The sequence below is a fragment of the Onychostruthus taczanowskii genome, unplaced genomic scaffold (genome assembly GCF_017590055.1).
Source record: "Onychostruthus taczanowskii isolate IOZ18803 unplaced genomic scaffold, ASM1759005v1 scaffold32, whole genome shotgun sequence".
Classification (NCBI taxonomy): domain Eukaryota; kingdom Metazoa; phylum Chordata; class Aves; order Passeriformes; family Passeridae; genus Onychostruthus; species Onychostruthus taczanowskii.
This window is the reverse complement of record NW_024500572.1, coordinates 1,932,991-1,959,532: the sequence shown is the minus strand read 5'-3', so window position 1 is coordinate 1,959,532 and position 26,542 is coordinate 1,932,991. Positions and strand designations below refer to the sequence as shown.

The following is a 26,542-nucleotide window of genomic DNA, read 5'->3' as shown; positions in this document are numbered from 1 at the left end:
CCCAGTGCTGCTCTGCTTCCCTGCTGTGCAAGGTCAGACAAAACCTCCTCCTCCTCCTCCTCAAGCACATCTCTCAGCACAGATATGGACATTTCAACACATGATCACCTTCCCCATCCTCACTAGGACACCTCCTGTTTAGAAACTGGCTGCTCCTCATGGTGGGAGGGGAGGAACAACTCTCAGCTGGAGCATCAACCTGGGTAACTGCAGACTGCCCCTGGTGACAGGAGCAGCCCCTGTGCAGAGCAGAGAGGATGCTGGTGGGAGCACTGCCCACAGCTGAGGGCACAGTGCCTCTCTGGGTGTCACAGCCAGATCCCCCTCCTCTCCAGTAACACACTGGGGCAGAGAGCTGGCCCTGCTGCCAGAGATGCTCCCCAGCTCTCACCTCCCTGCTCCTTCCAGCCCTGTGAAAGAGCTGAAAGCTCTTAATGTCTCCTCTGAGACAAGCAAAGCAGATTTGGGGCTCAGCAGGCAGGGTGGAGTTTAGCAGCACACTGTGCATGGGGATGGAGGTGATCAGCTAATGCTCCTCTTGGCCAGCACCTCTGCAGGGCTGTGAAATTCCCTTCTGCTTCCAAGATCCGTGTCCTCCACGTTGTCACCTTAACTGGCTCAGAGCAAAGTGCCTGGGATCCCAGAGAGGGATCAGCCGTGGTGCACAGGCAGCAAACATCCCAGCTATTGCTGGGCAAGGGCTGCTCTCCCCTCCCAAACATGATCCATTCACTGCAGCTCGCCTCCGTGCCAAGAGTGGAACCCTTGTGAAACTAGATCCAAATGAAGCCGAGGTCACAGGGATGTTTCAAGATGAATGGAGCACTCCCAGAAGATGTGGGCCAACTGGCTCACGTACAAACCATTCATTCCATAGGATTCCCCTGTGTCAAGTCACACAGCCCATTCAAAACAAAATGAAACAGAAAAAAAACCCCTCCACCCAGCAGCCTGGGTGCTGGCTCCCTGCCCCTTCCCCTTCCCATCTTCACTTCCAGTAAAAACCACAGCCAGGAGGTGTTTGTGAGGTGCTACCCAGGATGAGCAGCACGCTGGGGTTTCAAGTCCCTAAGAGACAACCAAGTGCTGACAAACCCAACCTACTGGCCACCAGCTCCATGTTTTGCTCTGGCAGAACCATTGCACAGCCCCATTACATCTCTCACACGGCTGGGAAGATGCTGATGTGTCTTAAATAATCCTCTGACTTTGGATCCTGTCCAGAAAGTGTTTGGCATCATGGCAACCTCAGTGGGACCTAAAGTTAGTAGGATTTGGCATAGGACTGCACTCTGTGACCTGTCTGGAGAAGACTGAGTGAGGGGTGGAGAGGAAGGAGAAGCTGCTCTCACCTCTTGCTCCGAGAGCCCGTCGATGATTTCGGACACCTCGTGCTCGCTGCGTGCGGCTGACATGGAGAGCCCACCACTGCCCCTCTGTCCTACCCTGCTGGGAAAGGGCAGTGACACACTCAGGCACTGATGCTCCACTTCATAAGCAGCAAACCACATCCAAGACCATTCTGAACCTCCATAACAGCCATATCCCAACATTCCACCCCCTCCCACACTGTGGGAAAGGCACCTGCGTTTAGGGCTCACAGGTCAAGAGCCTCAAAACCACTTTCCTTACCTGTGCCAACTTCCTGGATTGCTAGAACACAAGGACATTTCATGCCCCAACCACACTCTCCCCCACATTTTCTCCTGTTCACACCACCACAGCAATGGCACGAAGGTGTTGGTATCAGCACTGAGCCATTAGCACTGTGCCACCACATCTGGTTTGCAAAATGCTGTGGGAAGTTTTAAATCAAACCCATGCACTGACATTTTTCCCTTACAGTAACAGCCACATGTCCCAAGGAATTACAACTTTTCTTATTATGCAGGTAAAAAATGAAAGCATTCCTCGGTACCATTTCTCCCTTTCTCTTTCAGACAAAATAAAGCCATCAGTTCGGAAGTTTGGACCCACCCAGTTATTAGTGGGGCACAAGGATGGGATGTTGGAAGAAAGGTTTTGGTTTTCTGCATATCAGGTGACCTCAGGCAAGATGCCAGGGCTGAAATGGGAAGGACAGGGAGTTTTCAGCAAAAAGGGTGGAGATCATGAAATTGTGTCTTCTCCTGGCAGAAAACAACATGACCTCAATTGCACTTCCAATGAGGACAGGAAAACGGACAGGGGGTGGGAGAGACAGGGGACATCCCTTCCAGCGAGACATTTTGCTCCCTTCATATTATCTGTGGCCATTCCAATAACCTCTGCAGATGTTTCTGCTCCTGTCAAAGCATGTGCATATAATAAATCATCAATGTGATCAACTGCACCTGCAAGTTTTGTACATCTTAACCTGGGCACATGAGTAAGGCAGGAATTCAGGCTGTCCCAGCCAGCTGGCCGGCATGAGGGAGCTAGCCCTGGCCCTGATGTGGCCAGCTGGGAGATCAGCAGCAGAGGTGAGGCATGCAGTCACATTGCTGACATTTTTGCTCCTTTTGGCTCTGTGTTGAGCCACCCTGGGGAAAAAGCAGCAAGACTCACGTCTGCTGGCTTCTGCCTTTGACTAGAGAGGGAGAAAAGGGACCGAGAGCCAGCCCAGCCCGCTCCTCCCGCTAACAAACCCCACACCCATTCCCAAAGAAAAAAGAAAGGCTGTCTGATACCAGCTCAGCCCCTTCCTACCGCTTCTCCTCTAACCTCTGCATGCGCTCTTGCAGCTCGCGTTGCTTCCGGATCTCCGGGAATTGCTTCTCATAGTATTCCCGCACTTTGCTCTCTTTGGCACGCCGCCGGGGGTTATTTTCAATGCGCTCCACTTTTTTTTCCCAGGCCTCCATCAGCTGGTCATAGCGCTGGCAAAACTTCTGTTCCTGAAAGGGCAGAGGGAGAGAGGGAGTTCAGAGATGTGCCTGCGAAGGGCAGCTCCTCCAGGCCTTGCCCTCGATGGCTGCTCAGGCTGGGTGAGTCATTTTGCTTAAAGAAATACAATTTATTAGGACATGGACATGCTCCAGGGCCTGGGGCCAACCCAAGGGTGAATTCTCAAAACAGGCTATCAGGTACCCTCAGGCTCTTTCCTTCCAGACTCAACTTGTTTGGTGGCACCAGGACTCTTACCCAGCGTGGCTTGGCCCACCTCTCACATCTCACCGAGCATCCTCTGGCCCACTGGGTGCTGGATTCAGCAGCCAAAGGCCCTGTGCTGGGGAGGGAGCCCCTGCTCCACAGCCCAGGAGAGAGCAAGGTGCCTGCCTGAGGCCACTGAGCAAGGAGGGACTGAGACATGGCCTTGGGAGGAGGCACAGGGGGCAGGAGAGGCGGTGCCCACCATGTGAGCAGGGTGTGCAGGACCATAATTTTGGAGCCACCAGCTCACTGTGTTGGGGAGAGCTTGCCATGGTGCCCAAGGCTAGGCACCCCTTCCTACCCACCCACACCAGCTCCAGCAGTCACAGCTCCATGCTGGCAATGGTGATGGGACTGGGGCCATGGGCCAGCTCCCTGCAAGGGCCTGGCTCCCCAAAATCAAAAGCCAGGCACCCAGCCCTGGCCCACAGCCATGCAGCATGGTGGCCTGGCCACACACTCAGCTCCTTCACCATCCTAAAAGGCAAAAGTACTTTTCCTGCTGCTGCTCTTCTTTTTTGGCCCATGTGACAGGACAAGCACATCCCCACCAACAGCAAACCCAGGCTCTGCCAAAACATGGCACTGCAAAGGGTTTCCACACCACGACCCCCTGGGTGACATCCTCATGGCACAGCCACCCAGCCACCCACCAGGTCCAGCACTGCACTTCTCACTAGTACTCATGGGACAAGCTTGGTAACATTGAAATAAGATTTGCAATGCAAATGAGTCTCCTCCCATTACACCCCAAATCTCTTCTCCCTCCTCCAGCCACACTCTTGCTGGAGGAGAACACCCAGGCACAGGGAAGGTCCATGGTGGGAAGATGCCAGTCTGGTCCCCAACAGCCACCACAGTGGCAGCAGTGCCCAGCCTTAGCTGAGAGCAGCTGGGGGACCAGAGGGGTTTTAGGGTTTCAGTTTGTGTCTGACAAATGCCTTCCAAGCTCCAAATCAGGAAGTGAAAGCAGATGTTGCTCTAATGGCAAACCCCAGGTCACTCCTGACCCTGATTTCCAGAATGGGCAGCTCAGCACCAGCACACTCAGCACCACAACAGCGACACAGGGAATCCAGATTTCAAAGAAATAAACTCATCTCTTGCCACCACCACCCTATGACCAGAAGTGTGAGGCTGCAGGATTTCCCAGATGCACTTTGCTCTCATCCTGTTTGCTCTTGGTTGCAAACAAAAATTGGCAGAGGTTAAAAAAACCCAAATCAGTGGAAATGCACAGCAATCTGCAGCCATGTCACACCTATCCTGGCACATGGTTTGGTTTGTCCATCTTGGACCTGGCATTAATCCAAGAACAGCAACACATCTTTGATCTCCATGGCCTTTTGGAGGCACCTCAACAATAATGTGAGGCAGATAGAGGACCTCAAGCCTTAGAGCTGAGCCAGATTAACACTTTCCCCTGCAAATAAATCAATTCCCACTTGCATGCCCGGAGCCAGAGACTGTCCTGCCCTGCATGGATGCACAGGAGGTGCTGGGGTTTCATGAGGAGCTGAAGGAACCAGCCACAAGATAAAAATGAAGAAGGAGAACAGAAATGAAAATGCCCTGAAAGCCCACATGGGGTATCTCACACTTTGGGCGAGGAGCTGCAGGTAACACCAACAGCCTGCGGCAGCTTGGCAAAATCACAGCTGCTGCGTTTTCACCTCTCCCAAAGCAATGCCACCAGCCCCCTGAAAACGAGAGCTCCCACCCTGCCAGCAAATCTGCTACATCCTCCTGCTTTCAGAGCATCACATTTGGGAAGAAGCTAAAAATACCCCATGGAGTTTGTGAAGCTGGTGCCCGGCGCTGCCAGCCTGCGGCACGGCCGGGAGAGAGCCCAGCACGAGGGCTCGGTCTGGTGAGAAGCCTTGAGGCTTTGAAAGGTTTGTCATTCCCCGTGGGAATGAGCCAGTGCTGGTCCCACATTGCCACCACCCCAGCAGAGCCACCTGGCACGGCCCTGGCTGCTTCACAGCCAGCAGGGCAGCTCTTTTTCCTCCTTTTCTTCCACTCCTTGGAACAACTCGACAAAAGCCTTATCCAGAATTCCTCTTCTGAGGAACTGGCATCTGAAGATGGAAAAAGCAACATCAATGCTGATTCCCCAGCAGCTCACACCCTGGCAGCAGGGCAGCAGTACCAAAGCCTCCCCCTCACACAGCTCTGCCCTCCAGAGCATGGCTTCATAATGGACTGGCTGAGCATTTCCTGAACACCCCACCACGCAAACTTCAAATTCATAATGGACTGGCTGAGCATTTCCTGAACTCCCCACCACGCAAACTTCAAACCCCACTGCAGCTGGGCTGGGCTGCAGCATCCCCATCCAGTGCTTTTTGCTCCAGCTGGGACACACACTGCCTGCAATCTCGTGCATCCTTCAAAAGCCAGGATTACAGACACCCTTCAGCACTGCAAACTCCTCAGATCATCGCAACTCCACCACCAGGAGAAGCTCCTGGTCAGGCACTTCGGGAGCAGAAGCATCTATTCCTTCTCCAGGCTTCCTCTGAGCAGCTCTAAGCAAGTGTGTCCACTCCTGAGCAACCCTCTGTGCTGGCTTTTATCAGGGGTGCCCCCTCTGCTCCCCTCCCTGGCTGGGCTCAGCAGCCCATCAGGCTCTCCATCACACCAGTAAGTGACAGCGAGCCAAACCGGACCTGACAGGGATCTAAAAACGGATGGATAGTAACGCTGCCGTAGCAGCTGAAGGCAGTTTGTGGGCTGTGCCAAGCCCCAGCCCTCCCACAGCTCCAGGGAGCAGAGCAGCTCTCTGGAGGGGAGGAGAAGAGCCAAGGTGACAGGAGGAGCCGGTCCAATTCCTCTGCAAGCCCCGTGGTTTTCTTCCCTTGGCTGATGGAGACAAACCTCTCACACTCAGAACAGCTCCCTTCACCGTTCCCTCTCTGCATCATCATCCCCATGGCAATTAAATGTCTTCTGCTGTGCTGACCTCAGTGGAGACAGGAGGAAGCCTGTGGATCCTCTGGGATGGGGCTCTCGAGGCTGGACCCTGTGGCGACCGAGCTCTGACCCTGCTCCAGCCAGCCCCAGGCAGCAACAATACCCCAGAAAGCAAAAGAGCCAGAAAGAAACGCTGGCATGTGGATGGGCTTTGCTAAAAATAGGGTCTGCTACAAAATAGGCAGAAAAATAGCTAAGCATACCCATTTTGCAAACAGAATCAGCAAATGTATTCACTTTGCAAATTCAGCAACCGTATGTTGCCTATTTTGTAGAATAGGCAAAATGCTTCCCTAAACTGAAAAATCCCCTTTCAAGGACACTGAATAAACTGGCTGGCAGAAATTCACCTATTTTGCATGACAGGCGACTTTACTGCAAGTCGTATTTTAGGAACTGTGCTCTTGCAGCCTAATTAAACCTTTTCCCCCAGCTCCTTGATATTCACACAGAGCAACTCACTCTAGGTTTAGCACAGTAACCAGCCATTTCCACCAGAAAGCAGTTCCCAGGCACTTCCCTCCTGCTTCCAAGAAAACCACGTGATGCCTTGCAATCCCTTTTTTCAGGAAGGGAATATTGACCCACTTCCACCATGCAGAAGTCCTCAGCTGCAGGAGGGGAGGTGCCCTGAGCATCACTCGACTGCCATGCCACATCCTGAAGGAGTTGTAAGCCCTGTAGCCCCTTGGGAGAAGCTTTATCATGGACAAGTCTAAATGAACACGTATTTGGACACAATGAGAGACACAACCATTCCTTAGGAATGCGAGGTCTGTGGTTTTTGGAATACTGGTAGAAAATAGCATGAAAACAGAAAGTATGAGGAAGGAAAAGAATTATTCAAAATAAATTAGAAAATAATGTGATATCTGCCTTAGAAATGTAGGTATTGGAAGTCACTTTTAAAGGTACAGCCTTCAAACCACTTCCCAGGCTTGTTATTTTGAATTTTTCCAACAATTCCTCCCAGTTTTGGCACTTCTGTCCAAAACCAGCCCTAAAGACACTGAGAAAACCTGCACCATTGCCAATGCAAGACACTAACACTGGCTTTTGAGCTGCCCCAGGACAGAGATAACCAGTCAGTATTTACATTTTCCTTGTGAAACGTGAAGCCCTGTGAGCTGAATGACCCATCACTGAAACACTGCAAAATCCACCTTCCTGGTGGGAGCCATTGGTGTTCTGGCATTTCCTCCTCTGTGCTGGCTTTGCCTTCCAGCTCCTGCCGGGAACCACTGCAAGTGTCAGCACCGAAAATGTACAAATTCTGTGAAACCCACTTGAACTTTCTCCTCTCTTAACTGCGGACTTTGCAACAAATGCCTCTGAAGCCTCACCATCAGCCCTGCCTTGCCCCTTACCCAACCAAGACCTGTGTCCTTAAAGGTCACTAGAACTCTCTTGCAGGCAACTCTGCCTAGAAACAAACTGGCACCGAGCTTGAATTTTGCTTTTAAACCACAAATTCCTAGAACATTGCTCTGTGGTCAGCTGGAAGGAGGCAGAGCAGCCTTCAGACCACTTACCTGAAGCAGAGTCAGCTTGTTTCACACCTCTCTTAGGGTTCAATTACTCACAAAACAGACATTTATGCTGTGAATAGGCTTTCTGAGATCAATGATGGGCTCTGCTGTGATTAAGCCAACCCCAAGTGTTTGCTCTGTGGGAGGCACTTGCAGAGGGAGGTGCTGCCTGCAGCAGGCTCCGGGACCTCTCCTTCACATGTTATTTTAAGCAGGAGAGATTCCACAGTAATATAACAGGCAAAGTACAGAGTACCAGCACCTCTCTGCTGGAAATCATCCTTTTCTTTCTCACATAATAAATTACGCTCTTTTATACATACAAAATAAGGTCTGAGGGAATCACTTACCCACTGTTTGCGCGCATGATTTCTCCTCTTAAAGTATAAAATTAACTTTTTCCGCATTGCCTGGTTTCTGTAAAGAGAGGAAAAAAAAAAAAAAGATGAGATCTGATTAACGAGGCGGCTGAAATACACAGCCTGGCTTTCCCCACTCCCAAAAGAGTGTGCAGCACAGTTTCCACCTTGACTTGGAATTGCATCAACTTGAGAACAGCAAATGCTCTTATCTCAGACCTGGACCAGCTTAGAGAAAGACCAACAAACCCTCTGAGAAGAGGAACTTCATCCACATCTGTGTGTAAACAGGACCAAAACTGAGAACTGAATTAATAAATTCCCACTGCAAACCTCTGCCACGTTCTCAGCACCACACGTGGGCAGACACTCAGCTCTGCATCTATCAGTGGGTCAGGCTGGTCCTTCATTGATTTCAGGCTGTTCTGCAAAGCCCCAGTGGGTGCCCAGGAGCTGGGGGGCTCAGGCCAAGCTCTGCATGGCAGGAGGTGGAACCCCAGAGCAGAGACCACCGCGGTGCCCAGGTCAGCAGTGATGGGGCTGTCGGTGCACTCACGCTCACCCCTGGGCTCTGAGGCCCTGATAAGGAGGCAGGATCACAGCAGGGCTCGCTGCACTTATCTCCTGACCTCTTGCCTCCTTGGAGCTGTGCCCGACAGAGCTGCAAACGACCAGCCAGGAGAGTTTAGCCACTTGCAGAATTAGGACCTCAAGGGGGAAATCGGCCACCACAACCCCAACCACCCCGGCGTCTGCCCAGACATCCCCTCACTTTCTTCTTCTTTCTACTTTCTAAAGGCAGCGTGAAAGAACTGCTCAAAGAGAAGCAGCACGGGAGCAGAACAGAGCTGAAAAGGCTGCAGGAGCTCCCAGAGCCTGCCTGAGCCCCAGAGCTGAGCTCCTGTGGCTGTTCCTGTTGCTAATATTCACAGCAATAAAATCTCTAGGTAAAAGGTAGAGACCAGGGGCAAAGGAGTTTCCTTAAGTCTTTTGTCCCGATTAAAGGCAGAGCTGCAGTGTGTAATTACTGATCAGGAGCTTAGCAGTCTCATGTTGGCTGAATGAAGAGACACCCCTGCTGCTTCCTCATTCCCCTCCTGTGTGGCTAGCAGGAAGGGAAAAACCACCCTCCTGCCCTTGTAAATCCCTCTGCATAATTAGCAGCAAACAGGATTGTTTGGCAAGGGGCAGAGGGCCCAGACCACTCAGAGAGAACTAGGGACTAAGTTTAGGAATGGAGAACATTGCAGAAAGCATCAACATTTTTCCCTTTTTAAATTCTCTTCTTGCTACACCACTGAACCATGCATGGGCACTCACAGGAATGACAGAGACCCCACAGCAAGCCCTGCCCTGGGAACCACAGCTCCCTCCAGCACTGGTTTGGCAGCCCCAGCTCCCCACAGGCTCCTGCATCCCTTCACATCACACACGGTGAGCTTTCCTCCGTGGCCCCAGTGCTGTGTGGTGCCTCAGTGGGCAGCAAACCCTCCTGCAGAGACCCTGTCAGACAGTCAGACACATTTCCTTCCAAGGTTCAGCTCTTTGCGAGGGTTCCTGTTTGTTTATTCCTAATCCTAATTGAAGCTCCAACACAAGGAAACCTTTGGGGCAGCGCTAATGATGATGGTGTGTGAGGTGGTCCCCAACAAGGGGACTGATTGTCCCTTGGGGCCAGCCCAGCTAAATCAAGCCCTGCCCTCCCCATGGCACCTGGGTGACATCCAGGAGCATCGAGGGGCTCTGACACTCTGCTGCTGCTGGATCTGCTGCACAAGTTCTTAGAAAACAGGAGAGCAAGTGAAGGGAATCAGCAGCTCTTAGCAGCTGATGGGTTGCCTTGAGTTGTGCATCATGGCTGACCTTGAAAGTGCAAATACAGGCAAAGGCTTAATGGCTCTGCAGCTGCAAAAATCAGAAATGCCTTGAAAGCCAGTGTATGTTTACCACCACCAAGGCTGAAGTAATCAAAGAGTGAAAGGATTACAACAACAACAAACCCCCTCATGCCCTGAATGTTTTTGCCACTTTATCTTTTTGTTTTGTTTTTGCATAAGGTCAACCTCTCAAAGGTTAATACAATCTTGGTAAATATAAATAGGCTTCACAGTTTATCTTGCTACATGCACTGCTGTTACTTAGAAACCGTTTGCAGCGAGGTTAATTCGGGCCACGTGTCTCCCAAGCACACGCCGTGCTCCCCGGGCAAACCAGCGAGGAAGGTGAGGGCTGTCTGCTGGGAGCTGGGCACCGAAACAGCCACTGTGGAGTGGCACATGGCAAGGGCTGCTCCTGCAAGGTGCCAGCCCTCCTCCCTTCTCCTCCTCCCCTGCCTGAGTCCTGCGGTTTTCTGGGGAAAGCATCAAGCATGTAAGGATGGAGACCTGAACCGCACAGGGGTGGAGAAATCAGGCAGCTCCCAGGCGGGAGGAACGGGCGCTCCTTAGAGCAACAGTGACTCTTGTGGGCAGTTTAAAGTATTGCCGGGCTGGCATGCCACACCACGCCGGGTGGGGAGGACGTGTGAGCTCCCTGCCTTACCCTCAGCAGTGTCCCTAAGGACTGGGCAGGCTGGGATGGACACAGAGCCCCCCAGCTTCTGGTGAGCTGGTGTTTCGGAGGCTGCCAGATGGCACAACCCCATCCTTGCGCTCAACAATTCATCTGTGGATGGAGCCCATCTCCATTCTGTGCTGCAGAACTCATCCTCTTCCCCCTGCCCTGACTGGGGAGCTCCACAGAGGAGCACAGTTCTCAGAGCCAGTCTCCAAACCGCCGAGTGAAACCCATCTCCCACCGTGAGCAAAGCACAGCACAGCCAGCCCTGTGGGAGGCAGCTGCTTCCACCTTCACTGGCTTGGCCCAAGCTTGCTTTTGTTTTATGTCTTTCACAATGGAGCCAGTCAAGGGGAGAACCTGCAGCTCTGACTTTTGAGCCACCTGGCCCAGGTCCACACGAAGGACTTGGCCACGGTCCTTCTGGAGGCTGGGATGTTGAAAGGACGCGGGTGCACGCATGCGTGTCGGTGCTGCTGTGCGCCCGCGTGGGGAGGCTGCCAAAGCCCTGGCAGAAGGATCCCAAAGGACACAAAGAGCTGATGCACAGCAGCACACCTGGCCAAGCCTGGGGAGACCTTCAGCCGGTGCAAGATGAGATGAAAGGAAGTTTGCTATTTGAGCAAAACTAATCAGGGGTATTTAATTACACAGGAACGTCTTTCATCAGCCAGAGCAAACAAAGTAGGGACCAAACTCAAAGAGTGATGGGGAAGGAGGCAGCGAGCAGCTGGCAAAGCCATTGTACAGCAAGATGGAGCACACAGGCAAGGGTAGGAAACCGAGGAAGCTCCAGCCAAACAAAGCACAGGGAGATGGGAGATCTGCAAACCAGGAGAGAGTGATGGGGAAGGAGGCAGCGAGCAGCTGGCAAAGCCATTGTACAGCAAGATGGAGCACACAGGCAAGGGTAGGAAACCGAGGAAGCTCCAGCCAAACAAAGCCAAACAAAGCACAGGGAGATGAGAGATCTGCAAACCAGGAGACCTGAGGAGCACAGCGAGAACGCTCCGAGGTGAAACCCGCCTGGAGGCAACTGGCAAAGCCATTGTACAGCAAGATGGAGCACACAGGCAAGGGTAGGAAACCGAGGAAGCTCCAGCCAAACAAAGCCAAACAAAGCACAGGGAGATGAGAGATCTGCAAACCAGGAGACCTGAGGAGCACAGCGAGAACGCTCCGAGGCAATGGAGACCCAAACAGCTCTGTCCTCCCCTCTGCCACGCCTGCTGCTGTGCACGGCTGGTGCCAGGATCCCCAGCTGCAGCTCAGGGCAGCCACGGATTCCCTGCAGCCACAGGACTCCCACAGGAGGGCAGGGAGCAGCTCACCCTGTTCACAGGTCACTGCACTCATTCCCTGCTCGCTCTGAAATGGCTGGAGCACACAGCTCCAGCTGCTAACACACTGTAACCTACTAACCCCAAGGCAGGGCACGCTTCTGGAAAGCCAGCTGTTCAGGGCACTTCCTTGCAATATTTAGAAACACTTTCTGGGGAAGAAAAGCAAAGCAGATCTTTAGTTATTTATCCCAGAGCCCATGAGCACTGGGATGGACTAATCCCCTAGCACCATTAGTGCCTCTGAGGGTGAAGTGGCAGAGGTTTATAACTCTGGATAGAGTCAGGCAGACTGGGGGTGCCCAGAAACACCTTTGCCTTGCCCTGAAGCCCAAATTGACAACACAAGCCCAAGTGTTGCAAGTTACTCCCCCCCCCTAACCAGTATTGTCTTTTTACTGGCAAAAGGAAGAAGCAGAAGTGTGTGTCTCCATCATTTAGTAATTCATCACTAGGTAATCTGCTGCCTTGGTGCATGCCAATAGAGAATAAAAGAGATGAGAAACCTTGAATGGGATGAGCAGGGAGCTGCTAGGTGAATTTCTAATGAGGAAAATGTCTACAAGCACTAATAAAAAAGACCTGAAAGAGAATGCATTAGTAATGACAGGGTTTGAAAGAACATTTGTGTTACATGTCAGGCTTCAGCTATGAATTTAGAGGCAATCCAGTGCTACTAAATCCCCTAAACAGCAAGTAATGAAAAGATGACTTAAATTTCCCTATGTGACAAGTGATGTGGAAAGCCACAGTTTGAGATTTTCAGGAGACAGCTGTTCTGCTCTTTTGGGGGGGCACTTAGAAAACAAAAAGAGATTCAGAAGCCCTGAAACCTCTCTGAAAATCCTGACTTCATATTTTAATTCTGCAGAGGCAGATTTCCTGCCCTCTCCCCAAGAAGCTCTCAGCTGCAGACAGGAACCCAGATGTGCAAATATTAACAGTACATTCAGCTCTGCTGCTGCTGGATCTGGGCACGTGAGAGAACCCAAATCACACCAACCTCTCCATCTGTTTTAACTGTACATTCAGAGAGCTTCTCCAATACCTTTCTAAGCATCTTGAGGGGACACAGCCTGGTTTCACCCCAACATTCCTAATTTCAGTGTAAAGCAAGGAGAAGTTCTGGAAGGGGAGGCTGAAAGCAAACCCTGTGAACGGCACCTTGAATGCACTTAACCCTGAGCTATTCACTTTGCTTTTTGTCTGCTTTTTCAAGGCTCAGGGAAGCTCACATTTTGCTTTCAAATACAAGTTCTCACAGAATATGATTGCAAGATGACTGCTTTGGGAAAGCAAAGAGGGGAGGAGAGTCCTGCCAGGCTGTTTTTCATGGCTGACCGAGCAGGAATCTCCCGCCGTAGAGACGAAGGCCCCCTTGGAGAATATCTCTTCAGACAGACAGCAGGTAATTGATCCTGCTCATGTGAACAACATCTTGTCATTTTTCAAACACTTGGAGGAAAGAAGGTTAATATCTTTGGAGCCTGAGCCTGGGGAATACGCAGAGTCGCTACAGTGGCAGGGTGGGAAGGGCAGCTCTCATCCTTGTAGCTGGCAAAGCACTGAAATAAAGACCTGGACCAGAGGCACTGGTGCTTCACTAGTGCACCAGCATATTCTGCATTTGTTGTATTTCATCAAAATGTACAAAAAGGGTCTTTTGTAGCCTTCTCAACTGATGCAGAATCACTCGAGTGGTTTCCAGCTGTGTTCAGGGCTGTGATGCATCTTGAAGAAACTTTTCAGCCTGCTGCAAAGCCAAAATGTTCTCACCTTGACAAACAGCAAGGGCCAAGCCAGCCACAGGGGCAAAGCTCACCCCATCCCTACGAAATGAGGGCACTAAATGCCATCTTACCCTCCTCTTTCCTGACGAGGAAGTGGCAGAGCCCTTCTCTCCAACAAAGCAGGAATTTCAAACAGAAAGGACACGGTCCCATCAATGGTAGGTCAAGTCTTTGGAACAAACCACTCAAGGGTGCCTTGGATCCCACAGCAGATGTAGCATACAAAATTAACCATGTTTGCTGGAAGCCTGCACTCACAGGTGAACCAAAGGGACCGCGCAGACGAGGAACGGAGCACAGCCAGGCAGCTAAATAGGACTTAAAAGCTTTTGAAGCTGCAAACACTGGAATGAACTGGGGCATGAAATTAATTTTAACTGTACTGAATAGGAGACAGGCCATAAAACTCCATGAATATAAGAGACCGGTAACATCTCAGTAAGAGTAGAAATTCTGCCGGTAAGTCCCCAGTCAGCTCTATTAGCATACGTGACTCATCCCAGCTGAAAAGCAAAGCAAACAAGAAGGGAGAATTAAATGAGTGTTGCAAGGCAGAGTATAGCTGTGGAGAAATCGAGGAATCCTGGCTTTCTGATATTCAAATGCCTTCCCACTGACACTTGCAAACATTCAACTGAGAATAAAAAATTCACACCAAGAAGCGTTTAAAAACAAAACAAAACAAAAAGCTACAAAAGGTATTTGTGACAATAACAGCCTGGCCATCTTCTGCCCATGAGACTCCAAACCAGCTTCACATGGGGGCAGTTGCCATTTGGCACAACACAGCCAGGATGCAGCGAGGATTTGTGGACAGAGTCACAACCCAGATGATTTTCCAGCAATCTGCCAAAAGGCTTTTTCATCATGGCTAAATCTGCATAGGGTGAAGCTGCTCTAGAGAATCTGCATCCAATTACACCTTGGCAAAATATAACCTGTGGTGTCCTGGCAGCTGTCCTGATGCTCTAATGCATCTGGCTGATGTCTCCCAGCACCCTGGGATTTACTCCATCTTCTATGGAAACAGCCACCTCCAGGCTATAGAGGAGAAGCTGCTCTTCTGGAGCAGAAAGGCACAAACATATTAAGAACAAGGAAAAGACAAAAAATATCTTCAATTTCAGCTTGTGGAAAAGTTGTAGCTCAGATGTGAACATCCAAGCGTAACTCAGTCAAAACAGAGAAGTCTAATATCTTTTGCTCTTGGTCAAAGGACCCTGAATCATTTGCTTGGAAGAATCACCAAAATCTTGATTTCCTATCTGCCTCCCAAGCATCAAAATGTCCTTTAACGTGCAGCACGGACAGAGAGATGGGAGGAAAGACACACCAACTTCTCTGCATGTCCACCAACAAGTAGCAAAGTGCATACCAAACCCAAGGACCTCCAAGACAGACCCACGGCCAAAACCAGCCAACATCTGGAGCCCAGATTGCTCAGGGGCCTTTCACTGACCCAGATCTGTAACTGTGCTCGGCTGGCATCAATAACCAGCTGAAGGCAGCTAATTGCCAGGTTTCTGGAAGGAGGAGACGGAGGCTTTTCATTAAATGTGTGGTTTCCTTCCCGTATTTTTGCAGCATTAATCACAGCGAACATTAACCCCAAGCCTGCCTGTTCCAACCTCTCCTTGGTCTGTCACTGCCAGCGCTACAGCCACGTGGGGACTGTCACTGTCTGGGGTGGGGATAACCCTGCAGATGCCTACAGAGGCAGGGGTGGAAGGGAACACCTGCTCTGCTGGCTGGTTTGATGGGGCTTCACCTCTCACCAACAGTTTTACTCCTGACCTGCGCAGTCAGCTCCCTCTTGTTTGCGCCCGTCTTTCAGGCAGCAACCCAGGACAGGAAATGGTTTAAATCACAGGAAAATGTGATCACAAACCCACAAATACTGGCAGGGGAATGCAGAGTGGGTGAAGTATCTGAATTTACTTTTAACTCGTTCTTTCAAGGACAACACTAGCGACCAGCTTGAAATTGCCACCTTCAGCAGCTGCACTGGGAGGGCTGTGGGGCCCTTCAAGGCATCCCCGAGAGCTGGTGACTGCCACAGCCCATCAGAGCCAGGGTGAGGCACGACCAGCAGGGCAGAGAGCACGTCCTTGGGCCAGCACCTTGGGCTACACAAGATGGTTTATCACTCATCACCCCCCCGAAGTGACAGGGACCCCCTGTGGGAGCCAAGGGGCTGGGGGTGACCCTGGGCTGGAATGTTTTGCAGGGATTGCATTGCTGGGATGACAGAGGAAGCTCTGGGTGGAGCAGGAACAGAGCGGGGCCTGGCAGCGAGCAGCGGGGTCACATCACCAAACCCTCCTCCCTGCAGCCCTTGGGGACAGAGAGCCCCTAAACACTGCCACCTCCCACCATGTTCCCCTAGAGCAAAGGTACAGGAACTCTTCCCTTATAAACCCCCGGGATCAATTAACATACCCCTGAAAAGCAAGAGATTATTAACTTTTGTTAATAGATTATTAAAGATGATTATCACCAGCTGACCGAGCTGGTACCAAAATAGACTCGCTGCAGGCAGCTCAGAGCAATCATCAGTTCATTCAAGGCAGATAAAAAGTTTCAGATCTGGTTTGACTATTTAAATTTCCAACAATAATCACAATTATCGCTATTCTCATTATCTGTTATAGTTCTTCTATGTTCAGGAAGTCACTGTGGTTATTAAACACATGCTGATGATTAAATCATGTATTGAGGTGATAAGTCAAATTAGATGATTGCTAAGTCTCAGTAAGTATCTTTGAAATAACCAGTTGTTATTAGACATTCAAGAGGTCCTTCATGAAAATCTAATTGTAATTGCAACTTTTCATTTTACCTCATCTTTCTCGCATGCAAACACACACACACAGAGGCAGCTGATTTCATATTTCAGTACGGGAGAAACACAGAAGAAAGCACTTAAGGTAAGTGTTGTCTGGGAAGACATCAAGGACCCACATCCACCCCACCCTGAGAAAATCAAACAGCACCTTCAGCATCCACCTTAAGCTACAGCTCCTGACTGCTGAGCTCCTGGAGCTGGTTCATGCTTCAGGCACCCCGAGCAGCTCTAATAGGATGCTGACAATTCCTCAGAGCTTTAATTGGGGTCTGGGAGCACGCTGGCACCCCTCCTGCTCCAGCCTACTGCCCAACCTGACATTTAAAACAGCTTTATTGCCACATACTTACATTTTAATGTTCTCATGGTACTGCCTGGTGTCTGAAGGCTGGTTGTATAACGGCTGAAACAAATAAGAGAAACGAAGGCATAAATGGCACGCTCTGACATTTAGGAACTTAAACCCATCAGCAGCGCCGCTGCCTCGGCGCAGACACCCAGCCCGCGGCCCCAGCCCCGCTCCCGGCCGTACTGGAGGCTGCTGGCTCCCGGCAGCACCGCTCGAATCCCGGTGCATCCCGGTGCATCCTTGGCTCAGCCCGTGGGAGGGCAGGCAGCGCCCGAGCTGGCTCGGAGCGAGCGCTCTGCGGCGGCGTCCGGATCAGCGCGGCGCGGCGAGGACGTGGCTGTTATTCACCGATTAAAAAACGCACTGCGCCTCGGAACATATGACACGGGGGAGGCGAGGGGAAAGCGGGGCTCGGCGAGCGGGGAGAGACAGTCTGCGAGCTGCGAGTTGTTATGTCTACGCGGTAGAAGCCTGCCTGAGCCCTCCCAGCGAGCCAGGCACAGGCAACTGCAGGCAGGACAAGTGTTTGCCCCTGGGGTTTCCAGCCTTGCCAGGTCCCCCTGCACACCTGGGCCTCAGGAGGGGTGACTGGGCTCCAGCAGAAAAGTGTTTTCCCCCAGGGTTGCTCTGCACCCCAAACCCTCAGTGGGGATATGGCAGGCACCTCCACGGGGAGGCAGAGGAGCTGGATCCATGCCCCGCTACCTCTGCCTCCCCAGGGATTTATCCTTGGGAATCTGGAGGGTCCCACTTCTGGAAGGGAGAGATGCTAGAGACCAGGCTCAATCCCACCCATTGTAATTAACAGCTCAGCACACACTCCAGAGGCTGCCACCAATTGTGTCCACATCAGCAGGCTGACAGGGTGCTCAGGATTAAGCCCTTCAACACTTCTGTTCATTGTCTTAAGCTGCTGTGAACATGTCCAGGAGTGGGATAACCAAAAGCTTGCCACAGCCCAACCATCACCCGCAACCATCACCTAAAGAGCACAGCTCAGGTCTGACCACAAAAAAAAAAAATCACTAAGTACTCAATCAGCTCATCCACAAACTTTCCCCAAAGCAGCTGTGAGCATCTCACATCTGTGACCAATACAGGCAGAGGGACATCTGATGGCCTGGTTGAAGGCAGCATCCTGACCATGGATACACACACCAGCTCACCCTCCTCCTGTGGTCGATAGGGCTGAGGCTGTGCTCTGGGTCTACCCGATTTCACCCCAGATTAAACACAGGAAAAGAGCAAAACATGTGCTGAGCATCTGCTCAACCAGGTGAGCAGCACTGGAGGCGACAGGACGCGTAAACAAAGATGGGTCCTTTTCCCCTCCAGTTTGAAGAAGGTGTTACTCCCACATCCTCTGTGGTATCTCCCCATCACCATCACAGGTGCTTGGCACAGAAGCTTGTTTTTTCACACAGCCTGTTTCTACTTCTCTGTAAAACACAGATTCTGCTTCTCCACTCTGCTGCCACACAGGACAGCCACATCAATCCACACGGAACGGAGACTGGGTGTAGCTGTCCCTACTCCATCACTGCTGCACCAGGAGGTCACCAGCTTCTCTTTCTGGCTGCCCTTGGACGTGTCCCTCTTCTCTGTGAAAGCACACGTAATCCCAGGTGGAAGGGGCAGGCAGAGCACGTAATCCCCAGGCAGACAGGCACGGGGAGATGAAGCACCGTGTTCCAGGAGCACGCAGCGCCGGCGGCCGTCCGCGCCTCCGTTACCTGGTGAGGGGGTGACAGGCTGCAAGCCTGCCAGGGACACCTGCCAGGAGACACCTGGCCACCGTGTGCTGGCAGAGCCAGGGCAGGTGAGAGGGATGAGCAGATCCTTGTGAAGAAGACATTCTCAGTGGTATCTCTTCCCCAGGGCTGTTTCTATCATGAATCCTCTCAGATCTGCTGGTTCGACTCCAGGCTCAGAGCTGGCTGTGCACTTCATGCTTGGAAAGCTCAGAGGAACACAGACATCCGTCTCATCACGTAGCTCCAGAGAGGCAGGTCTGCACCACAGGCACAAGAAACATCCACAGCTCCAGAGCATCACATCCTCAGTCACCCTGGAAGGCTGCAGCAACCACTGGGAGGCCTTGACCAGTGACTGTCTTTTGGAAGAGGACTGCAGGAACTGGAAATACTGAGGAATAATGGTATCTCTTCCATCCTTACTCATAAATATCAAAGCAAAGAAGCTTGCATGTTGCAGGTCACACAGACTTTCCTCCTGGGAGAAGCAGTAGGATTAACTTTTTGGTTTGGACCTGGGTTGGAAAGTGCTCACGTGCACATGGACATCACAGATGCCCTGCTGCCAACCAGCTGACCAAAAGCTAATGACTCCTCTCAACTACAACCTATACATTATATGAACACTTAGAGTCCTAGCTGGAAAACTTAAGTGTTAGCAGACAAGCACTGGAACACATAGTTTTAAAAGAAATGCCCTAACACTCAGTAATATGAAATTCTGGGACCAGAACCCAAGATCCACATGACACCAGCACCTCAAAGAGATTTCTATCTGCACAATAGCCTCAGCACCACAACTCAGCCCATGCAGTGGAGGAAGCCCAGGAGACAAGTTTACTTACCCACAGAGAACTCACAGACTAAAATACTTAAAGAAACTTTTTTCTCAGCAGGGCAGGGACTGAGAAACAGCATCTTCCCTCAGAGCCATCCACAATTCCTAATTCCACCCTTCTCAGTAAGTAAGAGAAGTAAAGCTCACAGGTCAGATAGGTTAGGTGATGTTCAAAACATACCCAGTGTTTCTCCAGGGTTAGGAACGAGTAATACATTTCTCTGGAGAATGCCATTTTAGAAAAACATAATTGCAATGCAAACTATTACTGGAAAAGCCCTGGATTTACTGAAAGCTCTTTAGAAATAAACAGAAAGGTCTCAATTGCTTTCTGGACACTGCAGGGCTCAAATTATGCATCTCAAAACCATTTCTCCCGGGGAAAACACGTGGATATTTTTTAAATGGTACCACTACAGTGCAGGGATGAAATGAGCCTGGTTTACTGAGTCACAACCTCCTCCTAATCCAGAGGGGAGCACCAGCTTCCCAGGACCCAAACTGGATCCCTGCTTCCCAGAAATCCTTGGCCTCCTGCTCCAGTCCTGGTGCCATGACTGACCAGGTCCCGCCACAACCCCTCAGCCCAGTCCCTGAGCTCCGGCACGCTGCCCGCTCCGGAGGCAGCGTGCATCAGCACCATCACTGCCCCAAAGGCACCCACCAGAGCTCTCTGAACAGCCACAACAGGACAGCCCAGCAGAGCTGACAGCAACACACAGCCCTGCTGGTGACAGCCACACCTCTCCCTGCACAGACTGGATTGGCACCAGGTTGCTCAACCTCCCTGTAGGAGACCCGTGGGCTGGGGCAGCTCCAAGGCTGGAGCACGAGGTGTGTGACATGGTGGGGCAGGCATGAGCATCAGGCAGACCATGCTCTTCCCCCTGGAGCTGCTTCCTTGCCAGCTCAGAAGAAGCTGTGACCATTCATCTTGTCTCTTGTAGGCTGTTGGCAGGTCCTGGGCACTGCTGTGCCCGACAGAGAGTGGGGATGGGCCAGAGGAAGTGCCTCTCCCATGGCAGATGGACCAGACAGTCTGCAGGATGCACACAGAGCCCAGCTGGGTTTTCTCAGTGAGGTTTCCCCTTTTCTCCTGCTCTCTGATGAGTAAGGCACAGAGAAAGAGAAAAGGTTTGCACGGGGCTCTGTTACAGCCCCCACCGTTCAGTGTCAACACGCAGGGAGAAAACATCAATAAATTGAAAAAAGCAAAAACAGTGGGGAAAAAAAACCCCAAAAAAACAAAAAAAAAAACCCAAACAAACCAAGAAAGGAGAAGGAAGGAAAGGAAATGCAACATCTTTTGGATGAGGAAGCACCAACCCGGGGCACTGCCAATCTTCAGAGCAGAAAGAGCAAAGGGTTTGACCCTGGTGACTCAGAGGAATAATAATGAGTGTTACCTCCTCAACAAGGAAGTGGGCTTTGTCACGTGTGACCTCTCCCTTATGCACAGGGGAAATCAGCAATTAGTACCACCCCCACAAGGCAAGTGCAAATTACAGCTGTGGAAGCCTGTGAGCTGCCTGCTCCCATCTCCTGCAGACGGCTCCCTCCACTGCATCCCACGGCTGGTGCAAAGCAGGAGATTGTCTGTCAGACTGGGTTGATCCTTCCAGCAGCATCACTGCCAGTGCACCTTTCCCAGGCACCCTTCTCCAGGACTCAGCCCCCAGGGCTTGTTTCCAGCTGCCCCTCCGGCAGTCAGTCCTTTGACTACAAATGGATTTTTCCAGATGAGGGAGCAGCCCAAAATTGACAATTTGTCCTAAGTTGTTTTCTCAGCTTCCCTGTGCATGAGAGAGAGCGAAATAGGAAGTGTGTGAGTCCTGATACCTGCAGGCTGAGGCAGCTGCAGTCGGGCTGTGCTCACAGAGCACCCTTCAGCATCCTCCTCCAATTTCAGCGGGTGGAACAGAGGAGAGTCCAAGCACCCACCCCTCCACACAGCATCTTGAGGCTGGCTGAGCAGGCAGCAGCCCCACAGCGCTGGTGCTGTGTCTGCCACCAGCAGACAAAGCCTCAGCATCCCAAGTGGAGGCAGAATGTGCCAGAGCCCCTTCCACCCTCCAGCTCCACCGCAGCGTGAGAGCAAGGAGCCAAAGGGTTAAGCCTCTCCGAGGAGGGCTCTGTGTATGTGTCTGCCTGCGTTTCAGTACTCATCTCAGTCACTTCGCTTCCTGCTTTGGTGCTGTGCCAGCAAGAGGTCCGGGCCAGCAGCACACTTCCTTGTGCCAGGCACAGGCACAGCCAGGGCGCCGGGAGCGGCTCCGAGCTGGCCCGGCTCCCGCTCCCGCGGCACAGGTAACACTCACCAGCTCCACCTGCGGCCCCAGCCCCTCCAGGATCCGGTGGGCAGCCTCCGCCTTCTTCTGCAGGGAGGAAAGGGGACAGGAAGAAAAAAAAAAAGTTACTCGTGCCGTCGCGGCTCTCTGCTCCAGCTCTCCCCTCCGCTAAAAGCACTCCTCAAACCTCCACAGAGCCGTCACAAATCCCATCCCTGCCTGGGAGAAGAGGTTCAGCTCAGCCTCCGGACCCGCAGCAAAAAGCCGGCACTCGGGTTATCATGGCTTTAAATCATCCGAGCCGTGCCCAGGAAGTGACCCGGATCCCCGACCCCTCTGGTGCCAGGCGGGGACAGTGCCCGGTACCTCTGCGCGCTGCCCTGCGAGGAGGAGGAGGAGGAGAAGGAGGAGGAGGAGGAGGAGCAGGGCGGGCACACCGGCACGCAGGCAGAGATGCCCTTTCTAGGATTCATCTCTTGACGAGCATGTGATCATTAGAGTTGAGCTGCCCTTGGCTCCTCGTCGTGCTCTCGCTTCCCTCCCCTCCCTGCCGCAGAGCAGCCCTTCCCCGTCCCCTCCCGCCCCCGGCCAGGCTACCTAGTGCTTATTAAAGGCAAAAAAAACCACCCAGGAACACGTGTCGGGGGCTGTGCAGTGGTTACTAATTAAACAGGCCTGAAAAAAAAAAAAGACATGGGTTGGCTGTAGCAGGAGTCTAAATAAAAGATGACATTTTCAGTAAACAGCACTTCCTCCGAAGCCAGGCTGTTCAGGGGGTTACTGACAGTCCAATAAATCCAGATCACTGCACGCCGCCGACACCACGGGCTGAGCTGCTAAAGCCAAATACCTGACAGTGATGGGGATGAGGAGATGGATTTTCAGAGGTTCAGATAAAATAGGTAGTTTTAGCTATTTTGGGGTAAGGGAGAGAGAAAATCCCCAGCTGCCTAAAACAGGGAGCTGAGCCCCAGGCCTGGGGAGCAGGGGTGAGCTGCGGTCTGGGCTCCTGGCAGAGCCAGTGGGGCTTGGCAGACCCTGGGGAAACTTTCCAGGGAAAGGGATTTCAGCTCCAGGGGTCCAGCTCACATAGCTCTCCAGGCACCTCTCACGCTGTCTCAGGGTAGGATGAGTTTCCCAAGGATTGTCTCACCAAAGGCTGGCACACAGCCCTGCTGCTTGCCCCCGCATCCACCCCCATGGAGGGTTTCCAACAGTCTCATCTATCCCCCCACTGCTGGCAGGTCCTCAAAAGCACTGATGCAGCTGTAGGTGTGCAGACTCCTGGCAGGGGCCTTGTGCACCCACACAGAGTCTGATCTGCACACGAGCACTTTGGAAGAGTCACCCCAAGCAGCCGTGGGAGTCACCCTGCCCCTGGTGGGGCTCAGGCTCCAGGCAAACGGCCCTGGCCAAACCCAGCCCTGTCCCAGCTGCAAAGCCTGCAGCAGGTGCCTCACCACAGCACGACCAGGAGAGCTTCCAGTTCCTGTATTTGCTGTGCACTCAGGGGGACACAAAGCTTTTGTGCAATTTAGAAGTGATTTCAAGGATGCTAAGAGAGATGTAAGCAATGTGACCGTGCAGGGAGCCTGCTCTGGCACCATCCCCACACGGGGCAGGCAGCAGCCCTGCTGGCAGTGCATCCCTGCCTGGTATCCACAGCAGACCTTGGTGGTCACAGGTGTCACCGCCACTGCCCACTGATTCTGTTAATGGGAATGAGCCAAGTCTGCCCAGCGACCTGTCCCTTGGAAAAATTCATCACACAACAGAGAACTGTGAGCCAGAGCTTAATATTTTGGTCTTCACGAGCGATAAGATCTGCTGACCTTGGAGAACATCAGCACTGTGGCATTAAAAAGCCTTACAGAATTAAATCCAAAGGGTAAGATTTTCAGGAGAGGAAGGATCACTAAAACCACTAAAAACACTCTACATCAGTGGCCAAGAGGATGATTTGGCCAATGCCTTCCTGCCTGCCTTTGGCTGCTGGTGAGCAGGAGGCATCAGCTTACCAAAATGTTTTTGATGCACACCTGGGTCAAAAAGCAGCAAACAAATTAACTGCATTCTGCATAATTCTGGGCAGAAGACTGCAGCCTCACTGAAGGCAGACAGTCCCACCACGGGCTGGTGGAAGATGCCCTGGCAGCAGGGATGGCACAGCAAGGGACTGGCGATGCTGTGTACAATGAGATTAACTTTGAGGAAAAGCTGAGTATGTTCAGCCTGCTGCATTTGCCATGTTTAGACAACTTAATGAGACAAGCCAGAGGCAAACCACCACAGGCAGAACATGTGGCAAATCAAGAAGAATGACATAATTTGTCTTGCATTAACCAACTGCAATATACATGTCTCCAGAACGAAAGATCAGGAGGAGAAGCTATTCCGAGCACGTCATGTCTTTGTACGTACACAAAGAAATTCCTCTATCTTGAAAGCTGCCCAATTAACACTTGACACCCACTGTAATTGCTGATGCTCCTTGCTGCCTTTATCAGATCACAGCAGAACCATAACGAGCTGTCTGAAGGGCCTGGCAGACCGAGGTGAGAGCTGGCAGTGGAACTGGGAAGAACATAAAACACCCAGCAGAAGGTTCCCACCACGCCAGGGTTCATCTCTAAGGACAGACAGACAGAGGGGGGGTGTGCTCCTCCCTAGGGACCCAGCAAGCCAGAACCTGACTGGAGAATTTATGCAAAGAATGGAGAATTTGATGCAAAGCTCAAACTGCTCAGGTACAAAGGCAGCCCCCCAGGCCCTCCCACCAGCAGGACCTCTGCTAAAGACCACCAGCAGTCCTGGTAAATCCTTTCCCTTCCAAAGGCACAGCCACCTAGGTCTTGGTTCCAATACTGGTTTTGTTTAGTGATGGATCCTGCACAAGAAAACCACAGGGTTCATCCTGCATCTGCTGAATGACACCAGCGTGCCTGTATTGCTGAAGGAAATTCATCCAGAAGCAAACCTAAGCCTTTACCTCTAGTGAGATACATGAAGATCCCCACCACTTTACAGTCCCTCTTGCAGCCCCCCAGCACACAGGCAAAGCCCCTTTTTTCTTGATCTGGTAGAGAATCCTGAAATATTGCCCCAGTGGAGCAGTGGTGTTCATGAAGGGACCTCCAAGTGCATTTTTGGAGGGATCAGTGCCTCAAGAAACACGTCTGAAACAAAAACCAGGCTGCTGCAGGGCCCAGGGATTCAGAAGGGAACCCACAGATGTATCAGGCAGCAGCATTTGCCCCTACAGAATCTGTCTCCCCCTGGGCAGGGGCACAGGCAGGGAAATCGTGCTCTTACCCCGGCTCACGCTCCTCCAAGCGGCCTGGAGCTAAAGAGATCTTCACCAACAGCAAAAACCTCCCTGCAGACTACAAAAATCTTCATTCTCGCCTGAAGAGCATTTGGCTTCCAAAGCAAACTCCAACCCCTTGTTTTTCCTTTGAAGAAACTTAAAATAGGCTTGGGAGGGGAAAGCAGGCAGGAGAGCAACTTTCCGGCCATGTGAGCTCCCGTGGGGATGAGGAGCCAACCCCACGAGGCAGCAGAGCAACCAAAACCAGAGGAGGGAGAGCCTGGGATTTTGCGTGGGCTCTTCTTAAAGCGAAGTTTAAAAATGGAAGAGAAGGAAACACAGGAGTTATTTTGAGAAAGCGGATCTGAAATTAGGAGGCGGCACTTTCTTGGACCGACTCCAGCCACGGTTCCATGCAGCACAAAGCTGCTGCAGCTGAACCGTGCTCCCGGGGTTATTTATAGCATCCCGTAGGCAGCAGTGCTGGGGAATGGGAGGGTTTCTGTTTGGGACCAGACATGCCCTGCACACAGATCTGCAGAGCCCTTCCAGAGGCAGGAGATGGTGTTGGGAAAAGTTCCTGTCCTGGCACCACATCCCCCCAAGACAGGCAGGGCTGTGGGAGCAGCATGGCAAAAAGGTAGGCTGGAGAAGGATTTTGTTTAAAACAAAGTTCAGGAGAAGTGTGGCTGAAGTCAGCAGAAATCATGTAAACCCTGAGGCGAGACACCTCTCTGCGTGCAGCAGAAAGCAAACAGCACAGCCAAAATGTGCTGGGACCAAACCACAACCTGGCAATGCCCGTTCCATAGGGAAAGATTTTCACTCCTACAACCACAAGCACTATTTCTTTCTGTCCTTTAAACCTCAGTGTGCTCTCTCTGAGAGCCAAACCACCCCAGCAATTTGCTGCCCTCCACACAAAGCAGGTGGGATGAGCCCCAGTGCTGTGGAAGGGAAAGCAACACTCCTCCCTCTCCAGCTCCTGCAGGCACGGCCAGCACAGTGCTCTCAGCAGACCAAGCTTGAGTGCCCCCCCTAAACCCAAATTCAGGGGTTCAGGGAGGCACTCATGAGCCCCAGGGAACCGTGGTCAGCCTCAGTGGCACGAGCCCAGCCCCTCTCACCTGGTCCAGGGGCTGATGCTCTGCAGGGGTGCCCGTGGGATGCAGCTGCCCTGCTCGCTCCCCCACCTCCTGTGTGGAGCTGGAGCCATCCCCCCACCACAGCAGCAGTGACAGAGCACTGTCCCCAAGTGCCAGCAGGTGATGCAATGGGGGTTACAGGTGACTCATCACAATCAGTAAGAAAACAGAGGAAGCTGGTGACATGTGAGCTGTGTGTTCACACCAGCTCACAGAGTTGTGACAGAACCGCTCATTTCAGTTCTTTGCTTCTCTCTGGCTTTGGCTCATCACTGCCAGACAGTTTCAGTCCTTGGCTAGCTCACACCCCATCCACGGCCAGTGGGGGAGTCCC

General features: G+C 52.0%; 1 protein-coding gene across 12 annotated transcripts in view; it reads right to left on the bottom strand.

The window, feature by feature from the left end:
- NCOR2 (nuclear receptor corepressor 2) overlaps window positions 1–26,542 on the bottom strand; it is a 229,991-nt gene that overhangs the window by 78,070 nt on the left and 125,379 nt on the right. For 5 of the 12 annotated variants that reach the window (XM_041410484.1, XM_041410491.1, XM_041410492.1 and 2 more), the window contains exons 7-11: window positions 21,787–21,843; window positions 16,878–16,930; window positions 7,988–8,054; window positions 2,689–2,876; window positions 1,353–1,449 (exon numbers count right to left, since the gene is read on the bottom strand). In XM_041410484.1, coding sequence (XP_041266418.1) covers window positions 1,353–1,449; window positions 2,689–2,876; window positions 7,988–8,054; window positions 16,878–16,930; window positions 21,787–21,843 — 462 coding nt within the window. The remainder of the gene's footprint in view (window positions 1–1,352; window positions 1,450–2,688; window positions 2,877–7,987; window positions 8,055–16,877; window positions 16,931–21,786; window positions 21,844–26,542) is intronic. The other 7 variants (XM_041410489.1, XM_041410496.1, XM_041410495.1 and 4 more) reach the window with 3 other exon arrangements.